The sequence below is a fragment of the Oncorhynchus tshawytscha genome, linkage group LG13, assembly GCF_018296145.1.
Source record: "Oncorhynchus tshawytscha isolate Ot180627B linkage group LG13, Otsh_v2.0, whole genome shotgun sequence".
Taxonomy (NCBI): domain Eukaryota; kingdom Metazoa; phylum Chordata; class Actinopteri; order Salmoniformes; family Salmonidae; genus Oncorhynchus; species Oncorhynchus tshawytscha.
Genome location: NC_056441.1, coordinates 76,034,313 through 76,054,581, shown reverse-complemented (window position 1 = coordinate 76,054,581; position 20,269 = coordinate 76,034,313). Strand labels below are relative to the sequence as shown.

The 20,269-nt window shown below is 43.6% G+C and overlaps 1 protein-coding gene across 3 annotated transcripts in view; it reads right to left on the bottom strand.

Moving 5' to 3' along the window:
- The window catches only part of LOC112266166 (protocadherin Fat 3), a 350,540-nt gene that overhangs the window by 59,312 nt on the left and 270,959 nt on the right, over positions 1 to 20,269 (bottom strand). For all 3 annotated transcript variants that reach the window (XM_042296360.1, XM_042296361.1, XM_042296362.1), the window contains exons 5-8: positions 19,323 to 19,637; positions 18,651 to 18,861; positions 8,016 to 8,155; positions 2,028 to 2,303 (exon numbers count right to left, since the gene is read on the bottom strand). In XM_042296360.1, the coding sequence (XP_042152294.1) occupies positions 2,028 to 2,303; positions 8,016 to 8,155; positions 18,651 to 18,861; positions 19,323 to 19,637 (942 nt within the window). The remainder of the gene's footprint in view (positions 1 to 2,027; positions 2,304 to 8,015; positions 8,156 to 18,650; positions 18,862 to 19,322; positions 19,638 to 20,269) is intronic.

The window sequence follows — 20,269 nt, the reverse complement described above, 5'->3', positions numbered from 1 at the left end:
TGTTCTGTCTGTCTGCCTGTGCATGTCTGTGTCTGTTCTGTCTGTTCTGTCTGTCTGTTCTGCCTGTGTCTGCCTGTGCCTGTCTGTGTCTGATCGGTCTGTTCTGCCTGTGTCTTCCTGTGCCTGTCTGTGTCTGATCGGTCTGTTCTGCCTGTGCCTGTCTGTGTCTGTTCTGTCTGTGTCTTCCTGTGCCTGTCTGTGTCTGATCGGTCTGTTCTGCCTGTGCCTGTCTGTGTCTGTTCTGTCTGTGTCTGTTCCGTCTGTTCTGTCTGTGTCTGCCTGTGCCTGTTCTGTCTGTGTCTGCCTGTGCCTGTCTGTGTCTGTTCTGCCTGTGTCTGTCTGTGTCTGTTCTGCCCGTGTCTGTGTCTGCCTGTGCCTGTCTGTTCTGTCTGTCTGCCTGTGCATGTCTGTGTCTGTTCTGTCTGTTCTGTCTGTCTGTTCTGCCTGTGTCTTCCTGTGCCTGTCTGTGTCTGTTCTGTCTGTTCTGCCTGTGTCTGTTCTGTCTGTTCTGCCTCTGTCTGCGGCGCCTGTTGTGTCTGTGTATGTTCTGTCTGTGTCTGTTGTGTCTGTTCTGAACCGTTATTTTAGACTCTGTAGTGGTTATGTGTAGTGTTTGGGAACTGTTATCTTAGACTCTGTAGTGGTTATGTGTAGTGTTTGGGAACTGTTATCTTAGACTCTGTAGTGGTTATGTGTAGTGTTTGGGAACTGTTATCTTAGACTCTGTAGTGGTTATGTGTAGTGTTTGGGAACTGTTATCTTAGACTCTGTAGTGGTTATGTGTAGTCAATTTATATTTATATTGTTAGACCTCTTATCTATTTTGTGCAGGAAGATGTTACAATTATGAGCTACTGATCGTATTGTAGCCTATACTATACATGTACAGATGCGCAAACATACCTGGTTCCAGCACAGCAGGCACTGTCATGGGCACACCGAATGCCAGATATTAAAGATACTATCTACCTGTAGATTTCACCAAATTAAATCAGTGCGCCCGCCTAAAACTGAAAAAAATATATATATATATTTTCCCTCATAAAAAAATGTCAGGCAGACGTTCCTACCTCGCTTATCAACGCGATATGATCAAATTCAAAATGACTACATTTCATCAATAATTACATTTCTTCGAGATTTGAGAAAACAGTACAACTAGTGGTAGGATGAGCATTACTTTCCTATGTTACCTACCCACTGAACCAGAGGAAAGTAAGTAAAACAGAGTGAATGAGGATGATTCATTTCAGAACTAAACACACACACAGCCTGACTCCACACACCCACACACACACAAATACACCTAACACTCTCCCAACCAACACAAAACAGTTCCAGTCAGATCACTCTCACATCTCTCTTTCACAAATTCCTTTTATCGCTCTCCCCAACACACACAAACGCAGTCATGGTTCCTTAAACCGTCTCATTCCCCTGACGAGGGTGAGACGTTGGTTCATTGCTCTCAGTAATTAGTGTAACTGCTTAATGATGAGTTCAGGTAAAATGAGAACACAGACATAGAAGTAGTCTGTCTCTTGCAGGAGAGCTGAGTCACATTAGAATATTAAGCTGCTGGAATAAAGATAATGCTCTTGGCCCACTCTGCATCTCTACAGGTCCTTTCTCCTCTCCTCTGCTCTCCTTTTCTTTCCCATTCTTTTCTTTTCACTCCTCCTCTGACAGTTTCAACACATCCATGACCAACGGAGGGATTTTCATGCAGAATCTTAAGGGAATGTGACCAAATAACATGAATGGAATCCTCTCTTACAACGAGATTGACTCTGTACCGGTACCCCCCTGTATATAGCCTCGCTATTGTTATTTTACAGCTGCTCTTTAATTACTTGCTACTTTTATTTCTTATTCTTATCCATATATTTTTTTAAACAGCATTGTTGGTTAGGGGCTCGTAAGTAAGCATTTCACTGTCAGTGCATGTGACTAATACAATTTGATTTGATTTGATTCAAGATAACCAAACCATATTTGATCCAACAGTAATGGTATCAGTCTCTTACCATGACAGTGAGGATGTGTTGTGCCCTAGCCTCGTGGTCGAGTCTCTCTGTAGTATACACCGTGCCAATGATGGGGTCTATACGAAACAGACGCAGGCTGGAGGGGTCGATGGCGCTGTGGAGGGAGTAGGTGAGGCGGTGGCGCTCGTCCCGGTCTGACGCTAACACCTGGACCACCTCCGTCTCCGGGGGTGTGTCCTCAGAGATGGTGATGTCATAGGTGGGCTGGGAGAAGACAGGTGCGTTGTCGTTGTTGTCCAACACTGTGATGTGGACCTGAAAAGGAGAGGGAGAGAGGGGGGTTGTGGGTAGGGTTAGGCCAATATGTCGTAGTACTAGAACACACAAGCGTTTTGTTTTCAGTCTTCAGTGGAGTGAAGGGTAGGCCATAACCTATACAATACCATTGATAACAGGTGAGCCTTGTTTAAAGTTCATTTGTGGAGTTTCTTTCCTTCTTAATGCGTTTAAGCCAAACAGTTGTGTTGTGACAAGGTAGGGGTGGTATACAGAAGACGGCCCTATTTGGTAAAAGGCCAAGTCCATATTATGGCAAGAACAGCTCAAATAAGCAAAGAGAAACAACAGTCCATCACTACTTTAAAACATGAAGGTCAGTCCATCCTGAAAATGTCAACACCTTTGAACGTTTCTTCAAGTGCAGTCGCAAAAACCATCAGGCGCTACGATGAGACTGGCTCTCATGAGGACCACCCCTCATGAGAGCTGTAGAGGATAAGCTCTGCGGTAGAAGATAAGCTCATTAGAGTTACCAGTCTCCGAAATTGCAACCCAAATAAATGATTTAAAAATATATATATATTTAACTACGCAAGTCAGTTGGGAACAAATTTACAATGACAGCCTAGGAACAGTTTGTTAACTGCCTTATTCAGGGGCAGAATGACATATTTTTACCTCTTCAGCTTGGGGATTCGATCTGGCAACCTTTGGTTACTGGCCCAATGCTCTAACCACTAGGATACCTGCCGCCCCTTCTCTGCTTCACACAGTTCTAGTAACATACACATCTCAATATCACCTGTTCAGAGGAGACTGCGTGAATCAGGCTTTCATGGTCAAATTGCTGCAAAGAAACCACTACTAAAGGACACCAAAAATAAGAAGAGACTTGCTTGGGCCAAGAAACACGAGCAATGGACTTTAGACCGGTGGAAATCTGTCCTTTGGTATGATGTTTACAAATTTGAGATTTCTGGTTCCAACCGCCGTGTCTTTGTGAGGCGCAGAGTAGGTGAATGGATGATCTCCACTTGTGTGGTTCACACCGTGAAGCATGGAGGAGGAGGTGTGGGGGTGCTTTGCTGGTGACACTGTCAGTGATTTATTTAGAATTCAAGGCACACTTAGCCAGCATGGATACCACAGTATTCTGCAGTGATACACCATCCCTTCTGGTTTGCGCTTAGTGGGACTATCATTTGGTTTTCAACAGGACAATGACACAACACACCTCTAGGCTGTGTAAGGGCTATTTGACCAAGGAGAGTGACGGAGTGCTGCATCAGATGATCTGGCCTCCACAATCACCAGACCTCAACCCAATTGAGATGGTTTGGGATGAGTTGGACCGCAGAGTGAAGGAAAAGTCTTTCAAGACTGTTGGAAAAGTATTCCAGGTGAAGCTGGTTGAGAGAATGCCAAGCATGTGCAAAGCTGTCATCAAAGAAAAGGGTGGCTACTTTGAAGAATCTCAAATATAAAATATATTAAGATTTGATTAACACTTTTTTGGTTACTACATGATTCCATGTGTATAATTTCATAGTTTTTATGTCTTCACTATTATTATACAATGTAGTAAAAATAAAGAAAAACCCTTGAATGAGTAGGTGTCCAAACTTTTGACTGGTACTGTGCATTCAGTCAGATACTATATTCAGTTTCATGTCATACAGTACATATTCGCGAATCTGTCACAACTATTACCACGTTTTTGCAGTTCATGTATTTACATACTTGAAAAAGAAAAGGAGAACCGAACACTCTAGGAGCACAGATGCAATGATTTAATAACCAATTATAAACTTGGTGGTTTGAGCCCTGAATGCTGATTGGCTGGCAGCCGTGGTATATCAGACCGTAAGTCACAGGTATGACAAAACATTTATTTTTACTTCTCTAATTACATTGATAACCAGTTTATAAAAGTAATAAGGCACCTCAGGGATTTGTGGTATATGGCCGATATACCACGGCTAAGGGCTGTGTACAGTCAATCCATGCCTAAGAACAGCCCTTAGCCGTGGGAAGTTAAGCCTGGGAATTTGGGGAATTTTGCTTAAATTCATCAAAAAAGTTGGCTTGTAAGAGAGAACCTTTTTTGTGGGATACACAAAAGGCAATTCTAGGTCTTGTGGCATATTTTGGTTTAACTATCCCCAACTCAATGGAATTGCAACCCTCTGCATGCACAGTGCATTTTTTCCATCACATGTACAGCTGATTCTCAAGATCTTGCACACTAATGAGATGCTATTGAGCCCACACTACTACACTGTCTGAGCCAATGACTATATGCTTTCTAGCACGTTTTTATTACAATACTGGGTGGGGTGAATATAATTTATATGACATACATGATTTTTTGTTAACTAGTAAATAGTAGCCTACAGCAAAGTGTGTTTAAATCATTTCTAACTTGCTAACCATTTCTGCTAGTTTGTTTTTGCTACCATGTGGGTTTTAGCTTGAGCCTGCTAACTGGGGAGTGTTAATTCACCTGTTTCCATACATATTTCATTTTAAAACATTTATCTTACAAAGAAGTTGTTTAATCTAACTGCTTAACTACTTATCTGTACATGGAATTGTATTTTATTTTTTTTACATTTTCTTTTCTAATCTTTACAGGAAAATGCCACGGGCACTATCTGATGTGTGGAGACATTTCACTGCAGCTAGTATAGAAGGAAAAGCTGCGTACATTTTCAAATATATGTGAAGAATGCAACAAAGATGCAGAATCATCTGGCCATGTGCATAAAGTTTCCTCAGCGCTCACAACAAGCAACCTCAGACAAAAGTCCCTCTACTTCTATTCGAGGTGAAAATGATGAATCAGACACCTTATCGATAGCAACAGCTCATGATCTTTCTGGAATCAGAAGTCCTACCCTCACATCACACCCATTGGCTATGCTGCTCATGCATTGAATCTGCTCCTCAAGGACATCATGGCACTGAAAACAATGGAAACACTCTACAAGAGAGCCAAGGAAATGGTTATATATGTGAAGGGTCATCAAGTTATAGCAGCAATCTAACTCATCAATTAAAGTGAAAAGAATAAGAGCACCACATTGAAGCTGCCAGGCAACAACCGTTGGGGTGGTGTTGTTATCATGTTTGACAGTCTCCTGGAGGGGAAGGAGTCTCTCCAAGAAATGGCCATACCACAGTCTGACGATATGGACAGCCCCATCAAGAGGATCCTCCTGGATGATGTATTTTGGGAGAGACTGATAAGCAGCCTGAAACCTATAGCAGTAGCCATTGCACGGACTGAGGGAGACAATGCCATCCTGTCTGATGTTCAGACTCTGCTTGCAGATGTAAGAGAAGAAATCCGTACTGCCCTGCCCACTTCACTGTTGCTCCAAGCAGAGGAAACTGCAGTTCTGAAATACATCAAAAAGCATGAAGACTTCTGCCTGAAGCCCATACACACTGCAGCGTACATGTTGGACCCCAAGTATGCTGGCAAGAGCATCCTGTCTGGTGTAGAGATCAACAAGGTGTATGGTGTCATCACTACCATGTCTCGCCATCTTGGCCTGGATGAGGTGTGGCTTGATATCATTGGTTAATTATAGATAGAAATAGAACATACAAAAACCATGAAGGATGATAAGATCATAGATACAATTTGGCTACATAAGCCTATAAACATTTAAATGAATAGCAAATTCACAAGAATGTATTCATATACGCCATGTTTGCTGACGTGCTTGTTGCGTTGCGTGTGATGTACTGTGTTGATGGTTGATGACTCATGGAAACCTTGTGAATCAAGAAGAACAGCAGATTCCCACCGCCGGTGACAAAGGCTGTTGTGTTGCGTAAGAAGGGCGGCAGAGAAGGCTAAATATAAGACAGAAGCAGCAGCTGTCTTCCTGCCGGTGAACAGTGGAGATTTCCCCCATTGGGCATCACGCTGACGCTCCATCTGTGATGTTGAAGAAGGGAACTCAGCCCAGCCTCTCATGACTGGCTCTACTGTCAGCACGTCTTACAGGTGTGTGTGTGTGGGTCGGGAGGATACGTGCGTACACCCATAGGGATTTAGTCAGCACATCTTGCATTTCAATTTTTTGTTGTAATTTAGCAGACGCTCTTATCCAGAGCGAGCATTTCGCTACAATAACATCTGCTAAATATGTGTACGTGACCAATACAATTTGATTTGAAGTAGTGAGTGAATACATTTTTATACATTTTTATACTGATCCCCCATGGGAATCAAACCCACAACGCTAGCACTGCAAGCACCATGCTCTACCAACTGAGCTACACAAGAATATCTTGCAGGGGTGTGTAGGGACTGTGTGTGTGTGTGTGTGTGTGTGTTGGTAGGCGGAGGAGAGTTGTTTAACAATGTGTGTGTGTGTGTGTGTGTGTGTGTATGTGTGTTGAATGAATAGCAAGGGGGTTTGGACATTGTGAACAGGTACCTTCACACAGGGTGCAACATTGGCATAATGGACCAACTGAGACAGAAGGAGTTACTCAGAATGAATAGAGAGTAGCTGAAAGAGGATGTGTATAGCTTCCTGTGCCCTAGCTAGCAATTAGACCTCTTTACTTAATGGGGATTCTCACTGGGCACACGCTGGTTGAATCAACGTTGTCATTTCAATGAAATGACATTGAACCAACATGGAACAGATGTTGAATTGACTTCTGTACCCAGTGGGTTGGCTCTCCCTTTCAGGGCACACAGCAGTAAAGCTCAGTTGCATTTCCCTCCAGCTCTCTTTCTGAATGAACAGGGGGAGAGAGGGAGAGAGGGATGAAAGACGGAGGGAGGGGGAGGGGGGAAATAATGTGAGAAACAGAAAAAGTCAACCAAACCTACAGTACATGAATGTGTTCATATTAATCACTATCCTTTTCACCAGGGAACCCGTTTCCCTGTCACCTAGTCACAGAACGCTTTACAAAAACAATGCCATGCACCATAGGAACAGTCAACTTCTGCATTTAACACACAATGAACACACATTGTAGATGACAGGACCTCTAACAGAGGAAAGGGTAATAAGATATACCGGTATATTTCTTATCAATTTAAAATGGGATACTTCTCTTTCATCATAATGTCCAACCCACTATAGAACATGGCACTCCTTACTCAAACAGAGACTAATAAAGAATCTTCACACTAGCTCAGTTTACACACTAAGGATCGTTTTTGGAATGTTCAATCACAGCCTGAACAGTGCGAAGGAACAGAACAGGACAGGGGAGGCTAATGACCTCTGTACAAACAGAGGAATTAGACGCAGGGGTCAGAGAGACAATTACACTGCTAGTTGTCACCGTTTGCCGTGTTCTGATCACTCGAATAGGTTCTTGACACGCCAGATGCCATAATTCATGTGACAATGTGACGCCATCCATCACACCATCTAAAGACGTTTTTCAAAATGGCTGATGAAAAAAGTTCGAAACATAATGTCCTTGGGCAAAATAAGAGTGTAGCGTCTGTCCATGAAGGCGAGGTCTGTGTCTGCGGTTACAAAAGTAAACATTGGTAGCATACATGTGGTTTATCATGTACTTTTTGAGGGTGTGTGTGAGGGTGCATTTATGAGTGTTCAGATGTACAGGTGGTAGCAAGCTACAGAACACAATACTAACAGTGCCACATTAACTTACGCATTCCAAAATCAACACACAGGTAGTAGATTTATCTCTTTCTGAGAATAAATAAATAGGGATATGACATGTTGTGTCATCAGCTACCTGTGTGGCTGCAGAGTTGGTCCCGTCCGTCACCTCCACAGTCATGTTGTAGAAGGAGCGCTGCTCAGCGTCTAGTGGCTTAGCGATGATGATGGTGCCCACACCCTTTTCTATGTCAAACAAGCTGTCAGTGTTACCACCTGGCCAGGAGGGGGGGATAGAGAGCAGAGAGGGTTAGAGACAGAGGGGGGGACTGGTTTATTCATCTCTCGCTCTCTTTTCTCTTTCACAAAAGTTCTCACTCAATCAATCACACACGCTTCTTCTCTCTCTACCTCACACACACAAACCTACATTTTAATAAAGTGTATGGGTCTGTGATAGTGAAAAACAGGGAAACACACTGAATTGTGAGTGTGACAGTACTGTGGGGAGTGTATGACCTGAACGATTCCTGGCTCTCTGCCAGGGAATACATAAATAGACACAAACACACACAAATACAACATTACACACAAAAGCATACACAAATAATCTAACAGGGAGCGGGCATGCACAATCACTCAGATCACAAATACAAGTGTGTGTGTGTGTGTGTATCTTCCAACCAATCTGTGAGTAATTACTAGGTTCACAGAGTCCCGAAAGACTGAATTAACAGAGTCCTGAAAGACTGAATTAACAGAGCCCTGAAAGACTGAATTAACAGAGCCCACAGACTGAATTAACAGAGCCCTGAAAGACTGAATTAACAGAGCCCTGAAAGACTGAATTAACAGAGCCCTGAAAGACTGAATTAACAGAGCCCTGAAAGACTGAATTAACAGAGCCCTGAAAGACTGAATTAACAGAGCCCAAAGACTGAATTAACAGAGCCCTGAAAGACTGAATTAACAGAGCCCTGAAAGACTGAATTAACAGAGCCCACAGACTGAAAGACTGAATTAACAGAGCCCTGAAAACAGAGCCCTGAAAGACTGAATTAACAGAGCCCACAGACTGAATTAACAGAGCCCTGAAAGACTGAATTAACAGAGCCCACAGACTGAATTAACAGAGCCCTGAAAGACTGAATTAACAGAGCCCAGAGCCCTGAAAGACTGAATTAACAGAGCCCTGAAAGACTGAATTAACAGAGCCCTGAAAGACTGAATTAACAGAGCCCACAGACTGAATTAACAGAGCCCCCAAAGACTGAATTAACAGAGCCCACAGACTGAATTAACAGAGCCCTGAAAGACTGAATTAACAGAGCCCACAGACTGAATTAACAGAGCCCAAAGACTGAGACTGAATTAACAGAGCCCACAGACTGAATTAACAGAGCCCAGACTGCCCCACAGACTGAATTAACAGAGCCCTGAAAGACTGAATTAACAGAGCCCAGAAAGACTGAATTAACAGAGCCCACAGACTGAATTAACAGAGCCCTGAAAGACTGAATTAACAGAGCCCTGAAAGACTGAATTAACAGAGCCCTGAAAGACTGAATTAACAGAGCCCTGAATGAATAACAGAGCCCTGAAAGACTGAATTAACAGAGCCAGAGCCCTGAAAGACTGAATTAACAGAGCCCAGACTGAATTAAGAGCCCTGAATGAATAACAGAGCCCTGAAAGACTGAATTAACAGAGCCCTGAAAGACTGAATTAACAGAGCCCTGAAAGACCCTGACTGATTAACAGAGCCCTGAAAGACTGAATTAACAGAGCCCTGAAAGACTGAATTAACAGAGCCCTGAAGACTGAATTAACAGAGCCCTGAAAGACTGAATTAACAGAGCCCAGAGCCCTGAAAGACTGAATTAACAGAGCCCTGAAAGACTGAATTAACAGAGCCCTGAAAGACTGAAAGACTTAACAGAGCCCTGAAAGACTGAATTAACAGAGCCCTGAAAGACTGAATTAACAGAGCCCTGAAAGACTGAATTAACAGAGCCCTGAAAGAGCCCTGAAAGACTGAATAACAGAGCCCTGAAAGACTGAATTAACAGAGTCCCGAAAGACTGAATTAACAGAGCCCTGAAAGACTGAATTAACAGAGCCCTGAAAGACTGAATTAACAGAGCCCTGAAAGACTGAATTAACAGAGCCCTGAAAGACTGAATTAACAGAGCCCTGAAAGACTGAATTAACAGAGCCCTGAAAGACTGAATTAACAGAGCCCTGAAAGACTGAATTAACAGAGAGCCCTGAAAGACTGAATTAACAGAGCCCTGAAAGACTGAATTAACAGAGCCCTGAAAGACTGAAAGACTGAATTAACAGAGCCCTGAAAGACTGAATTAACAGAGCCCTGAATTAACAGAGCCCACAGACTGAATTAACAGAGCCCTGAAAGACTGAATTAACAGAGCCCTGAAAGACTGAATTAACAGAGCCCACAGACTGAATTAACAGAGCCCTGAAAGACTGAATTAACAGAGCCCTGAAAGACTGAATTAACAGAGCCCTGAAAGACTGAATTAACAGAGCCCTGAAAGACTGAATTAACAGAGCCTGTGTCAATGGAGCTCCAGCCGTGAATGGGCCTGAGTCTGAAATGAGACCACTAAGACCGGCTGTAATTAAACCACAGCCTCATCTCTGGTACCTAATTGATTTACATGGACATTTTGGCCTCACGTGGATACCAACTCACAGCTCAGAGTGTGGGAATGTCATTTTTAAGTGCGATGTAAGGGTCCGGAGTGTGTGTGTGTGTATGCGTGTTGTATGTGTGTGGGTGTCTGTGTGTGTCTGCTTGTCTGCATGCTTGTGTGTATACTATATGAATGAGCATGTGTGAATGAATGAGATTGTGTGTGTGTGAGTGTACTCGAGGTGCAGACTCAATGGGATTCCTCCCCGGTGTTTCTGTTTAATAAAGCCATGACCTCAGCCTAGCACCAACGAAGGCTATAACACTCCACCACTCAACCATAGATGTGTGTGTCCTATTTGTGATTGGGTTACTATAAACACTTCCAGCTCTCTATCATCTGTCTCTTAAATCATTACAACTCCAGTGATTTGGTCCTAATAGCTTTCCTCAAAGGATGTGCAGAAGGAAGACACGAAAAACAGCCACACTCCCTGTCTCTTTCCCTTCACTTCCGCGAACAGTAATCTAGTGCTTTTACGGTTCAGTATAATGATTAGCATCATATCCGTCGGACTAGATGATTTTACACTCATTAGAGGAGTGCAATATACACTACATGACGAAAGGTATGTGGACACCTGCTCGTCATACATCACATTCCAAAATCATGGGCATTAATATTGAGTTGGTCCCCCCTTTGCTGCTATAACAGCCGGGAAGTTGGGAAGGCTTTCCACTAGATGTTTGAACATTGCTGCTGGGTTTTGCTTAAATTCAGCCACAAGAGCATTAGTGAGATTGGGCACTGATGTTGGGCGATTAGGCCTGGCTCGCAGTCTGTGTTCCAAATTATACCAAAGGTGTTCGATGGGGTTGAGGTCAAGGCTCTGTGCAGGCCAGTCAAGTTCTTCCACACCGATCTCGACCAACCATTTTTGTATGGACCTCGCTTTGTGCACAGGGGCATTGTCATGCTGAAACAGGAAAGGGTCTTCCCCCAAACTGTTGCCACAAAGTTGGGTATACAAAATCGTCTAGAATGTAATTTTATGCTGTTGCATTAACATTTCCCATCACTGGAACTAAGGGGCCTAGCCCAAACCATGAAAAACAGCCCATTATTCCTCCTGCACCAAACTTTACAGTTGGCACTATACATTAGGGCAGGTAGTATTTTCCTGGCATCCGCCAAACCCAGATTTGTCTGTAGGACTGCCAGATGGTGAAGCGTGATTCATCACTACAGAGAACGCATTTCCACTGCTCCAGAGTCCAATGGCTGCGAGTTATACACCCCTCCAGTCGACGCTTGGCATTCGCATGGTGATCTTAGGCTTGTGTGTGGCTGCTCGGCCATGGAAACGTATTTCATGAAGCTCCCGACGAACAGTTCTTGCTCTGACGTTGCTTCCAGAGGCCCTTTGGAACTCGGTAGACAGTATTGCAACCAAGAACAGACCATTTTTACTCGCTATGTGCTTCAGCACTTGGCGGTCCCATTCTGTGAGCTTGTGAGGTCTACCACTTTGTGGCTGAGCCGTTGATGCTTCTAGACGTTTCCACTTCACAATAACAGCACTTACAGTTGACCAGGGCAGAATTTGACAAACTGCCTTGTTGGAAAGGTGGCATCTTATGACTGTGCCACGTTGAAGGTCACTGAGCTCTTCAGTAAGGCCATTCTACTGCACATTTTTGTCTATGGAGATTGCATGGCTGTGCTCTCGATTTTATACGCCTGTCAGCTACGAGTGTGGCTGAAATAGCCGAATCTACTAATTTCAAGGGGTGTCCACATACTTTTGCCTATATATAGTGTACATGAAAATAAAGGAAAATGTACAGTATTAAGAAAAATAAGCCATTCAAGAGAATTAAAATCCAACCATGGAGGCTTCAGAAGGATGAGTCTGTCTGTCTGTCTGTCTGTCTGGAGCCATCCTATTTGACCCAACCAACCAAACGCTCCATTTCGGGAAAGGAGGAACTGAGGTTTGGCACAGCAGCAACCGGGCAGACGGAAAAAGAACAGTTCCCTTCCACCAAATTATAGAGGGGAAACCGAATCCTCCGCAACAAGGCTGTTATTAAACCCTCTGTTGAAGGCTAAAATTGCTTCCCTCAGTCTCTCCATTCAGATTAGTAAGGGAAGCTGCTCCAGTGCTTAAAAACACTCTGGCAGGCAGCACAACCGATAATGAGGCACATTTATCTTCCTTTCAACGAAGGAGGAGGGGATGAAGTTAGCGTTTGTCGTAAACAGATGAAACAAAGCAAATGAACAAAAGAAGAGGGAAATGACGACAAGCGTCAAGCTGTTCAGCAATTAGTTAATGAGTACAACAACGGCTTCGTTAACTAGCTTCAATCGGTTGAGAAAATGGCTAGGATATAGTGCGTGGTTGAGAGAGTGGGGAGGTTCTGGGATCGATTGTGTAGGCTGAGTGGAGAGTCTGGGATTTCTGAGATTGATTGGTATAGGCTGGAAAGGGGACACAGGATCAAACTGAATTGGCATCATTTTCATGGTCATGCTTTGTATGGATTGACTTGATATATAGAACCCAGCTGTTTAGATTGACTTGATATATAGAACCCAGCTGTTTAGATTGACTTGATATATAGAACCCAGCTGTCTAGATTGACTTGATATATAGAACCCAGCTGTTTAGATTGACTTGATATATAGAACCCAGCTGTCTAGATTGACTTGATATATAGAACCCAGCTGTCTAGATTGACTTGATATATAGAACCCAGCTGTTTAGATTGACTTGATATATAGAACCCAGCTGTTTAGATTGACTTGATATATAGAACCCAGCTGTTTAGATTGACTTGATATATAGAACCCAGCTGTTTAGATTGACTTGATATATAGAACCCAGCTGTCTAGATTGACTTGATATATAGAACCCAGCTGTTTAGATTGACTTGATATATAGAACCCAGCTGTCTGGATTGACTTGATATATAGAACCCAGCTGTCTGGATTGACTTGATATATAGAACCCAGCTGTCTGGATTGACTTGATATATAGAACCCAGCTGTTTAGATTGACTTGATATATAGAACCCAGCTGTCTGGATTGACTTGATATATAGAACCCAGCTGTCTGGAGAACCCAGCTGTCTGGATTGACTTGATATATAGAACCCAGCTGTTTAGATTGACTTGATATATAGAACCCAGCTGTCTGGATTGACTTGACATATATAACCCAGCTGTTTAGATTGAACTTGATATATATATAGAACCCAGCTGTCTGGATTGACTTGATATATAGAACCCAGCTGTTTAGACTTTGACTTGATATATAACCCAGCTGTTTAGATTGACTTGATATATAGAACCCAGCTGTCTGGATTGACTTGATATATAGAACCCATATACTTGAACCCAGCTGTTTAGATTGACTTGATATATAGAACCCAGCTGTCTGGATTGACTTGATATATAGAACCCAGCTGTCTGGATTGACCCAGCTGTGATATATAGAACCCAGCTGTCTGGATTGACTTGATATATAGAACCCAGCTGTCTAGATTGACTTGATATATAGAACCCAGCTGTTTAGATTGACTTGATATATAGAACCCAGCTGTCTTGGATTGACTTGATATATAGAACCCAGCTGTCTGGATTGACTTGAACCCAGCTGTCTGGATATATATAGAACCCAGCTGTCTGGATTGACTTGATATATAGAACCCAGCTGTCTAGATTGACTTGATATATAGAACCCAGCTGTCTAGATTGACTTGATATATAGAACCCAGCTGTTTAGATTGACTTGATATATAGAACCCAGCTGTCTGGATTGACTTGATATAGAACCCAGCTGTTTAGAACCCAGCTGTTTAGATTGACTTGATATATAGAACCCAGCTGTCTAGATTGACTTGATATATAGAACCCAGCTGTTTAGAACCCAGCTTGATTGACTTGATATATAGAACCCAGCTGTCTGGATTGACTTGATATATAGAACCCAGCTGTTTAGATTGACTTGATATATAGAACCCAGCTGTCTGGATTGACTTGATATATAGAACCCAGCTGTGATTGACTTGATATATAGAACCCAGCTGTCTAGATTGACTTGATATATAGAACCCAGCTGTTTAGATTGACTTGATATATTGACTTGAACCCAGCTGTTTAGATTGACTTGATATATAGAACCCAGCTGTCTGGATTGACTTGATATATAGAACCCAGCTGTCTTGATTGACTTGATATATAGAACCCAGCTGTCTAGATTGACTTGATATATAGAACCCAGCTGTCTGGATTGACCCCAGCTGTCTAGATTGACTTGAACCCAGCTGTTTAGACTTGATATATATAACCCAGCTGTCTAGATTGACTTGATATATAGAACCCAGCTGTCTGGATTGACTTGATATATAGAACCCAGCTGTTTAGATTGACTTGATATATAGAACCCAGCTGTCTAGATTGACTTGATATATAGAACCCATCTGTCTGGATTAACTTGATATATAGAACCAGCTGTCTGGATTGACTTGACGTATAGAACCCATCTGCTCAGAATATAGCGTAGGTGGCTCGTCTATAAGAGGACAACTTCATGATGTGTTTATAGGATGTGGTGGCTGGGTGGTTGACATGGCAAACGTTGAGTGGTTAAAACGGCATCTGTTTGGATGGTGTGTGTGTTTAGGTTGAATAGCAGCTAAATAATAGTCAAATGGTTGTGTTATACCTTCTGGACAGTAATACGTTTAGCAGTGGATTAGTGTGTGTGTGAAGGCGCATAATTAACTGTGTGTGTGTGTGTGTGTGTGTGTGTGTGTGTGTGTGTGTGGTGTGTGTGTGTGTGTGTGTGTGTGTGTGTGTGTGTGTGTGTGTGTGTGTGTGTGTGAGGGAATTCAGAAGCAGTTGTACATGTTTGTGTGTATGTATCCTTTATGTGTTTGGAGAGTGTGTGTGCATGGTGTTCTGGTGAATAATGGCCTGGGATGTGGGGGTCTGGCCCCGTAAATGAATCACAGTGTTTAGCTCCTCTACTCTCACCTGGCCCCTGAGCCCGCCCGCCCACACACACACAAACACACACACACACAAACACACACACACACACACACACAACTGGGCACCTCACTCCATCAATAATCCCTCCATCCCTAAGGCTGCACACCTACGTTTTCCCTACTATTCTCTGCCCTCCATTTCATATCTTTAATCACTGAAGCTGCTCTTCTTCTCTCTTCCTCATCTGACCTCTGCTCAGTTTATCTATCATAAGTCTCTCCTCTTTCTCCTCTACTTTCCACATATTTTCCCTCTAGCCCTCTATTTCCCTCTCATTTTCTTCTGTCCTCTTTCCCGCTTTTTATCTTTATCCCCTTACTTATCTCTCTCCATCCCTACCACTCTCTCTCTCTCTCTCTCTCCATCCTCTCCCTGTTGGTTCCTCTGGTTGGAGAGGTGCCTGTGGCAGACCAACAGACCGTTACACTGAGGGACTCTTTCTAACCAGGGGCACAGTGACCATGAGCTCACCCTTGACCCACAACTCCCACACCTCCCACTAACCAGCCATCCGCTTAATTGGGTCGTCAGTGGGAGGTGTGTGTAATAATGTAGTGTGCGTGTGTGTGTGTGTGTCTGAACGTGTGAGTGCAAAATAGTGTGTGTATTTTATGTGTGGGTAAGCGTTTGTGTGTGTCCATGGGTGTGTGCCTGCATGTTCCTGCATGTGTGTTCCCTGTGTGTGTGTGTGTTTCCGCCTCTGTGAGTGTGTAGTGTGTGTTGCTCACAGCTCAGGGGTGGTGGGCGTGATGTTTCCCCAAACACTGATGCCTTAGCAGGCCATTAGACAAAGCTGTCACCAGGGTCGCTCAGGGGTCATTGCCATGGCAGCAGTTATGGGCTTCGCTATAAAGGGAGATCACAGGGTCTGATAGACAATTTAGTGCAGCAAGGAATTTCTCCAAAACGAATCACTTATGTTAACTTTGGAAGAAAGGGTTACAATGTACATTACACACGTGGGAAGCACACACACACACACACACACACACACAGACACAGACACACACACACACACAGACACACACACAGACACACACACACACACTCTCTAATGAGCTTCTGTGTGGGATGTACATTATAAGTAATTTGTAAAAACACACAAACACACACATGCACACACACACAAACTTCTGTGAAGGGAAAACACCTTTCACCTGTCCAGCCCCCTTTGTCTCCAACCAACCAATCAGAAAAAGGAGTGAGCAGCACTGGGCACACAGTGAATGATGGGAAAAGCACAGGTGAAAGATGGGTAAAATTAAAGAGGAAGGAAAGGAAAAGGAAGCAGAAAAAAGCAGATCGGAGTCAAACTGAGATACCTTCTGTGGAACAGTTCCTGCCACAAGCGGTCTGCAGTATATAGAACATCTCCCGGAAAGGCCTGGGACCTTCCAGACACGAAGCATTGAGAGAGGAGAGAAAAGGGAGGGAGAGAAGAGGAGAGAAAGGGTGAGACAGGGAGAAAGGAAAGGAGAGAGACAGGGTGAAGGGGAATTGGAGAGGAGGAGAGACAGAAAGGGGGAGGAGAGGGAAAGAGAGAGGGTGAGGAAGGCTAAGGGTAAGAGGGGAGGGGGTGGAGGAGGAAATAGAGAGGGTGAGGAAGGGTAAGGGTAAGAGGGGAGGGGGAGGAGGAGGAAAGAGAAGGTGAGGAAAGGAAGAACAGGGAGATAGATAGTGCAAATGGAGGAGGAATTACGAGGAGGGAGAGAGGAGAGAGAGAGATGTGATCCCAGAGGAGAAAACGAGTGAGGCATTGAGCAGAGAAGAGAGGAGAAGAGGAGGAGAGGGGCATACAGAAGAGTAGAGTAGTAGGCCAGAGAGAGCAGCCATAGTCAGAGAGAGCCTAGAGCTGGAAGAACAAGCCAGAAGGTATCTCCAACTGGAACACACACTGACTGCCACTGCTCAGTGACAACAAAAGAGAGATGGATCATGGAGCATTCCTGGAAACGTGGTCATGGCCGTGTAGTCATTCCACTCGTCTCTGGGCTGAATGCTCTCAACATAAACTCACCTACCCACAGTTCAGTTCAGCTAGAGAACTGTCAGCTTCATAAATATTATATTACATTATGTAAAAAATAGTTATATTGATGGACCACAATCAATTCAAAGAAAGAGTTAAGGGCATAATCATATTAATTCTAACAAAACTTATATTCTAATAAAACTAAATGGATTTTGCAATATTGATTAAATTAATTCAAATAATTCAAGCAAGATTAAAACTGACTGGCTTTGACTGTAATTGATTCAGGAAACGATATGGATTTGACAAATGTCGCTGTTCGTTAGCAGAAAAATGAAGATACGTAAACTAGATATTACATAATCTTATTGAGCCTTTTATGTGGATAAAATTGGACTTCAAAAGTTCAAAAAGGTTTCAAATTAATGAAATACTTGTAAGTGTGGCATGTCATTGGCATTTCAAGCCTCTTAAAGGGACATTCCACTGATCTTACTCAACATTCTTTACCATGAGAATAAGACAGTAAATTGTGTCTGAAATCAGCATGTCAAAGACAAATTTCTTAGCAGTTGTAGTTGATATAATAAGCTTAATCCTTATGGTAAAAAAAACAGCATGAATATTTAAGCACTTTAAAGGGGTAGTTCATTTCAAAATGTAAGTTTGTCAATGTTGTCAATCTTCCAAAGAGAGTGAATTACACCCTTTAAGCACATGGCATTTCTCTCCATTAGAGTTCCCAGAATATCTGGCAGGGACTTTGAGACATCTCAATTGCTTCTCCACTGACTTACAGACCTTAACTGCCGGTGGTGTGTGCTAAAATTGCCATGGTGACCGTGGGATGGCAGAGGAGAGAGAGAGACACGCTGGCAACAGAACATGCAGTGAGGTCACAGTAACTGAGCTGGGCCTCACGCACAAACACGCACATCAAACCAAACCAAACCGTCAGCCCAAACACCATGCACCAATAATGGTACATAACCTACCTGACTGACAGCCACCCCAGCCAATCAGATACATCGCTCCCCCTGACAAACCCTCCACCAGCCCCCGCCTCTGGGCAGTGCCTTACCTGTGATGTCAAACCAGAGGGGGTTGGAGCTCTGTTGCATGGAGACCACACCCACTATCTCGGCCACCTTGTCACTCTCCATGACGGTGAAGTTGTAGTACTGCTCGTCGAACAGAAGGGGGGCCACTGAGGCCGAGGGCTTACGGATCCACTCGATGTGCAGGCGGGCCGTCGACCACTTCTGGGGGCGGCCATTATCTGTGGCTTTGATCTGGGAACGGGGAGGAAAGAAGACAAGGAGGAGAGAACGAGGTAAAGGGTTGGAGAAAGAGAGCGTTACAGACAGAAAGAGAGAACAAGGATCAGAGAAATGGAAGGGAGGTGATATATTTTCACATGAATTATCATTCGGCACAGAGAGGGTGAGAGTGGTGAGAAATATCTAGAATGGCAAGAGGAACGTCAAAGGAGCCACAGACGCATTATAGACATTGTGATATACTGTAGTGTAGCAGAAAACATAATGAAATACATTGAGAGTTCTTAGTTCATATAGCCTACTTCACAAAAAGGAACATTTGAAGTTTTTTTATATTTTTCTAAGTGAAAGATAGAAGAGAACAAGATAAAAGAGAGAAGAGAGAGATGGAGGGAGAGAGAGTGGGAGAGAGAAAGAGGGTAGAATAAGACAAAGTGAATGGTAGTTGGTTAGGAAGTTCAAAGGTCACATACAGTGAGGATGTCGTAGCTCCCGGCAGTGAACTGCTTCCGTGACGACACCACCGCCGTCTTGGGGTCGATGAAGAACTTGCCATCCTCGTTGCCGTCGACGATGCTGTAGGAGAGGTCAGCGTTAACCCCTTCATCCCTGTCGTAGGCAAAGGCCCTGTAGATAGACTCTCCTCTCTTCCTCCTGTCCCTCTCTGGTAGCTTGATCTGGTACACCTTCTCTGGGAACGTGGGCTTGTTGTCATTCTCATCAAGCACGTGGACGATCACCCACAACGTGGAGTGTTTGGGGCTGGGACCGCCATCCGACACTGTGACCTGCGAATCCACACACACGCAACCGCAGACAGACACACACACGCACGCACAGAGACAGACACACACACACACGCAACCGCAGACAGACACACACACACACACACGCACAGAGACAGGGACAAACATAGACATACATACGCACACACAGATGAACAGACAAAAAACACATACAGACACACACACACATAACCATTTACACGTGTAAACACACACACACAACAGAGAGAGAAAAAACCACAACATTTGTTAAGATTCACATCAGTTTCTTCCTCATCTAAATTCATTTTGACAGTCACTCATTCTCTCCTGTATTTGTCTGACAACTGGAACACATTGTCATATTTCCAAAGTGGGGATCGCTTTGCCTTGTATCTTCTTTCCTATGTTCTGACAGCTAATTAATCTGGCTCTGCTCCTACTTCCACCATGACGAAGAGCCTCTTGTAAATGCAAAATGGGAAGGGGCCAGAAGATGAGTTAGCCAATGAGAGATGAAATCCACCGTCCCGTCCATAAAATACATTTATATAAATTTTCGGGGGGAGATAAAGGACGTCGCTAGCAGCCATCAATCCAAGCTACAATTAATTTCCCAAGTACTTATTATTGGGTTCATTTAAAAAGTCCATCTG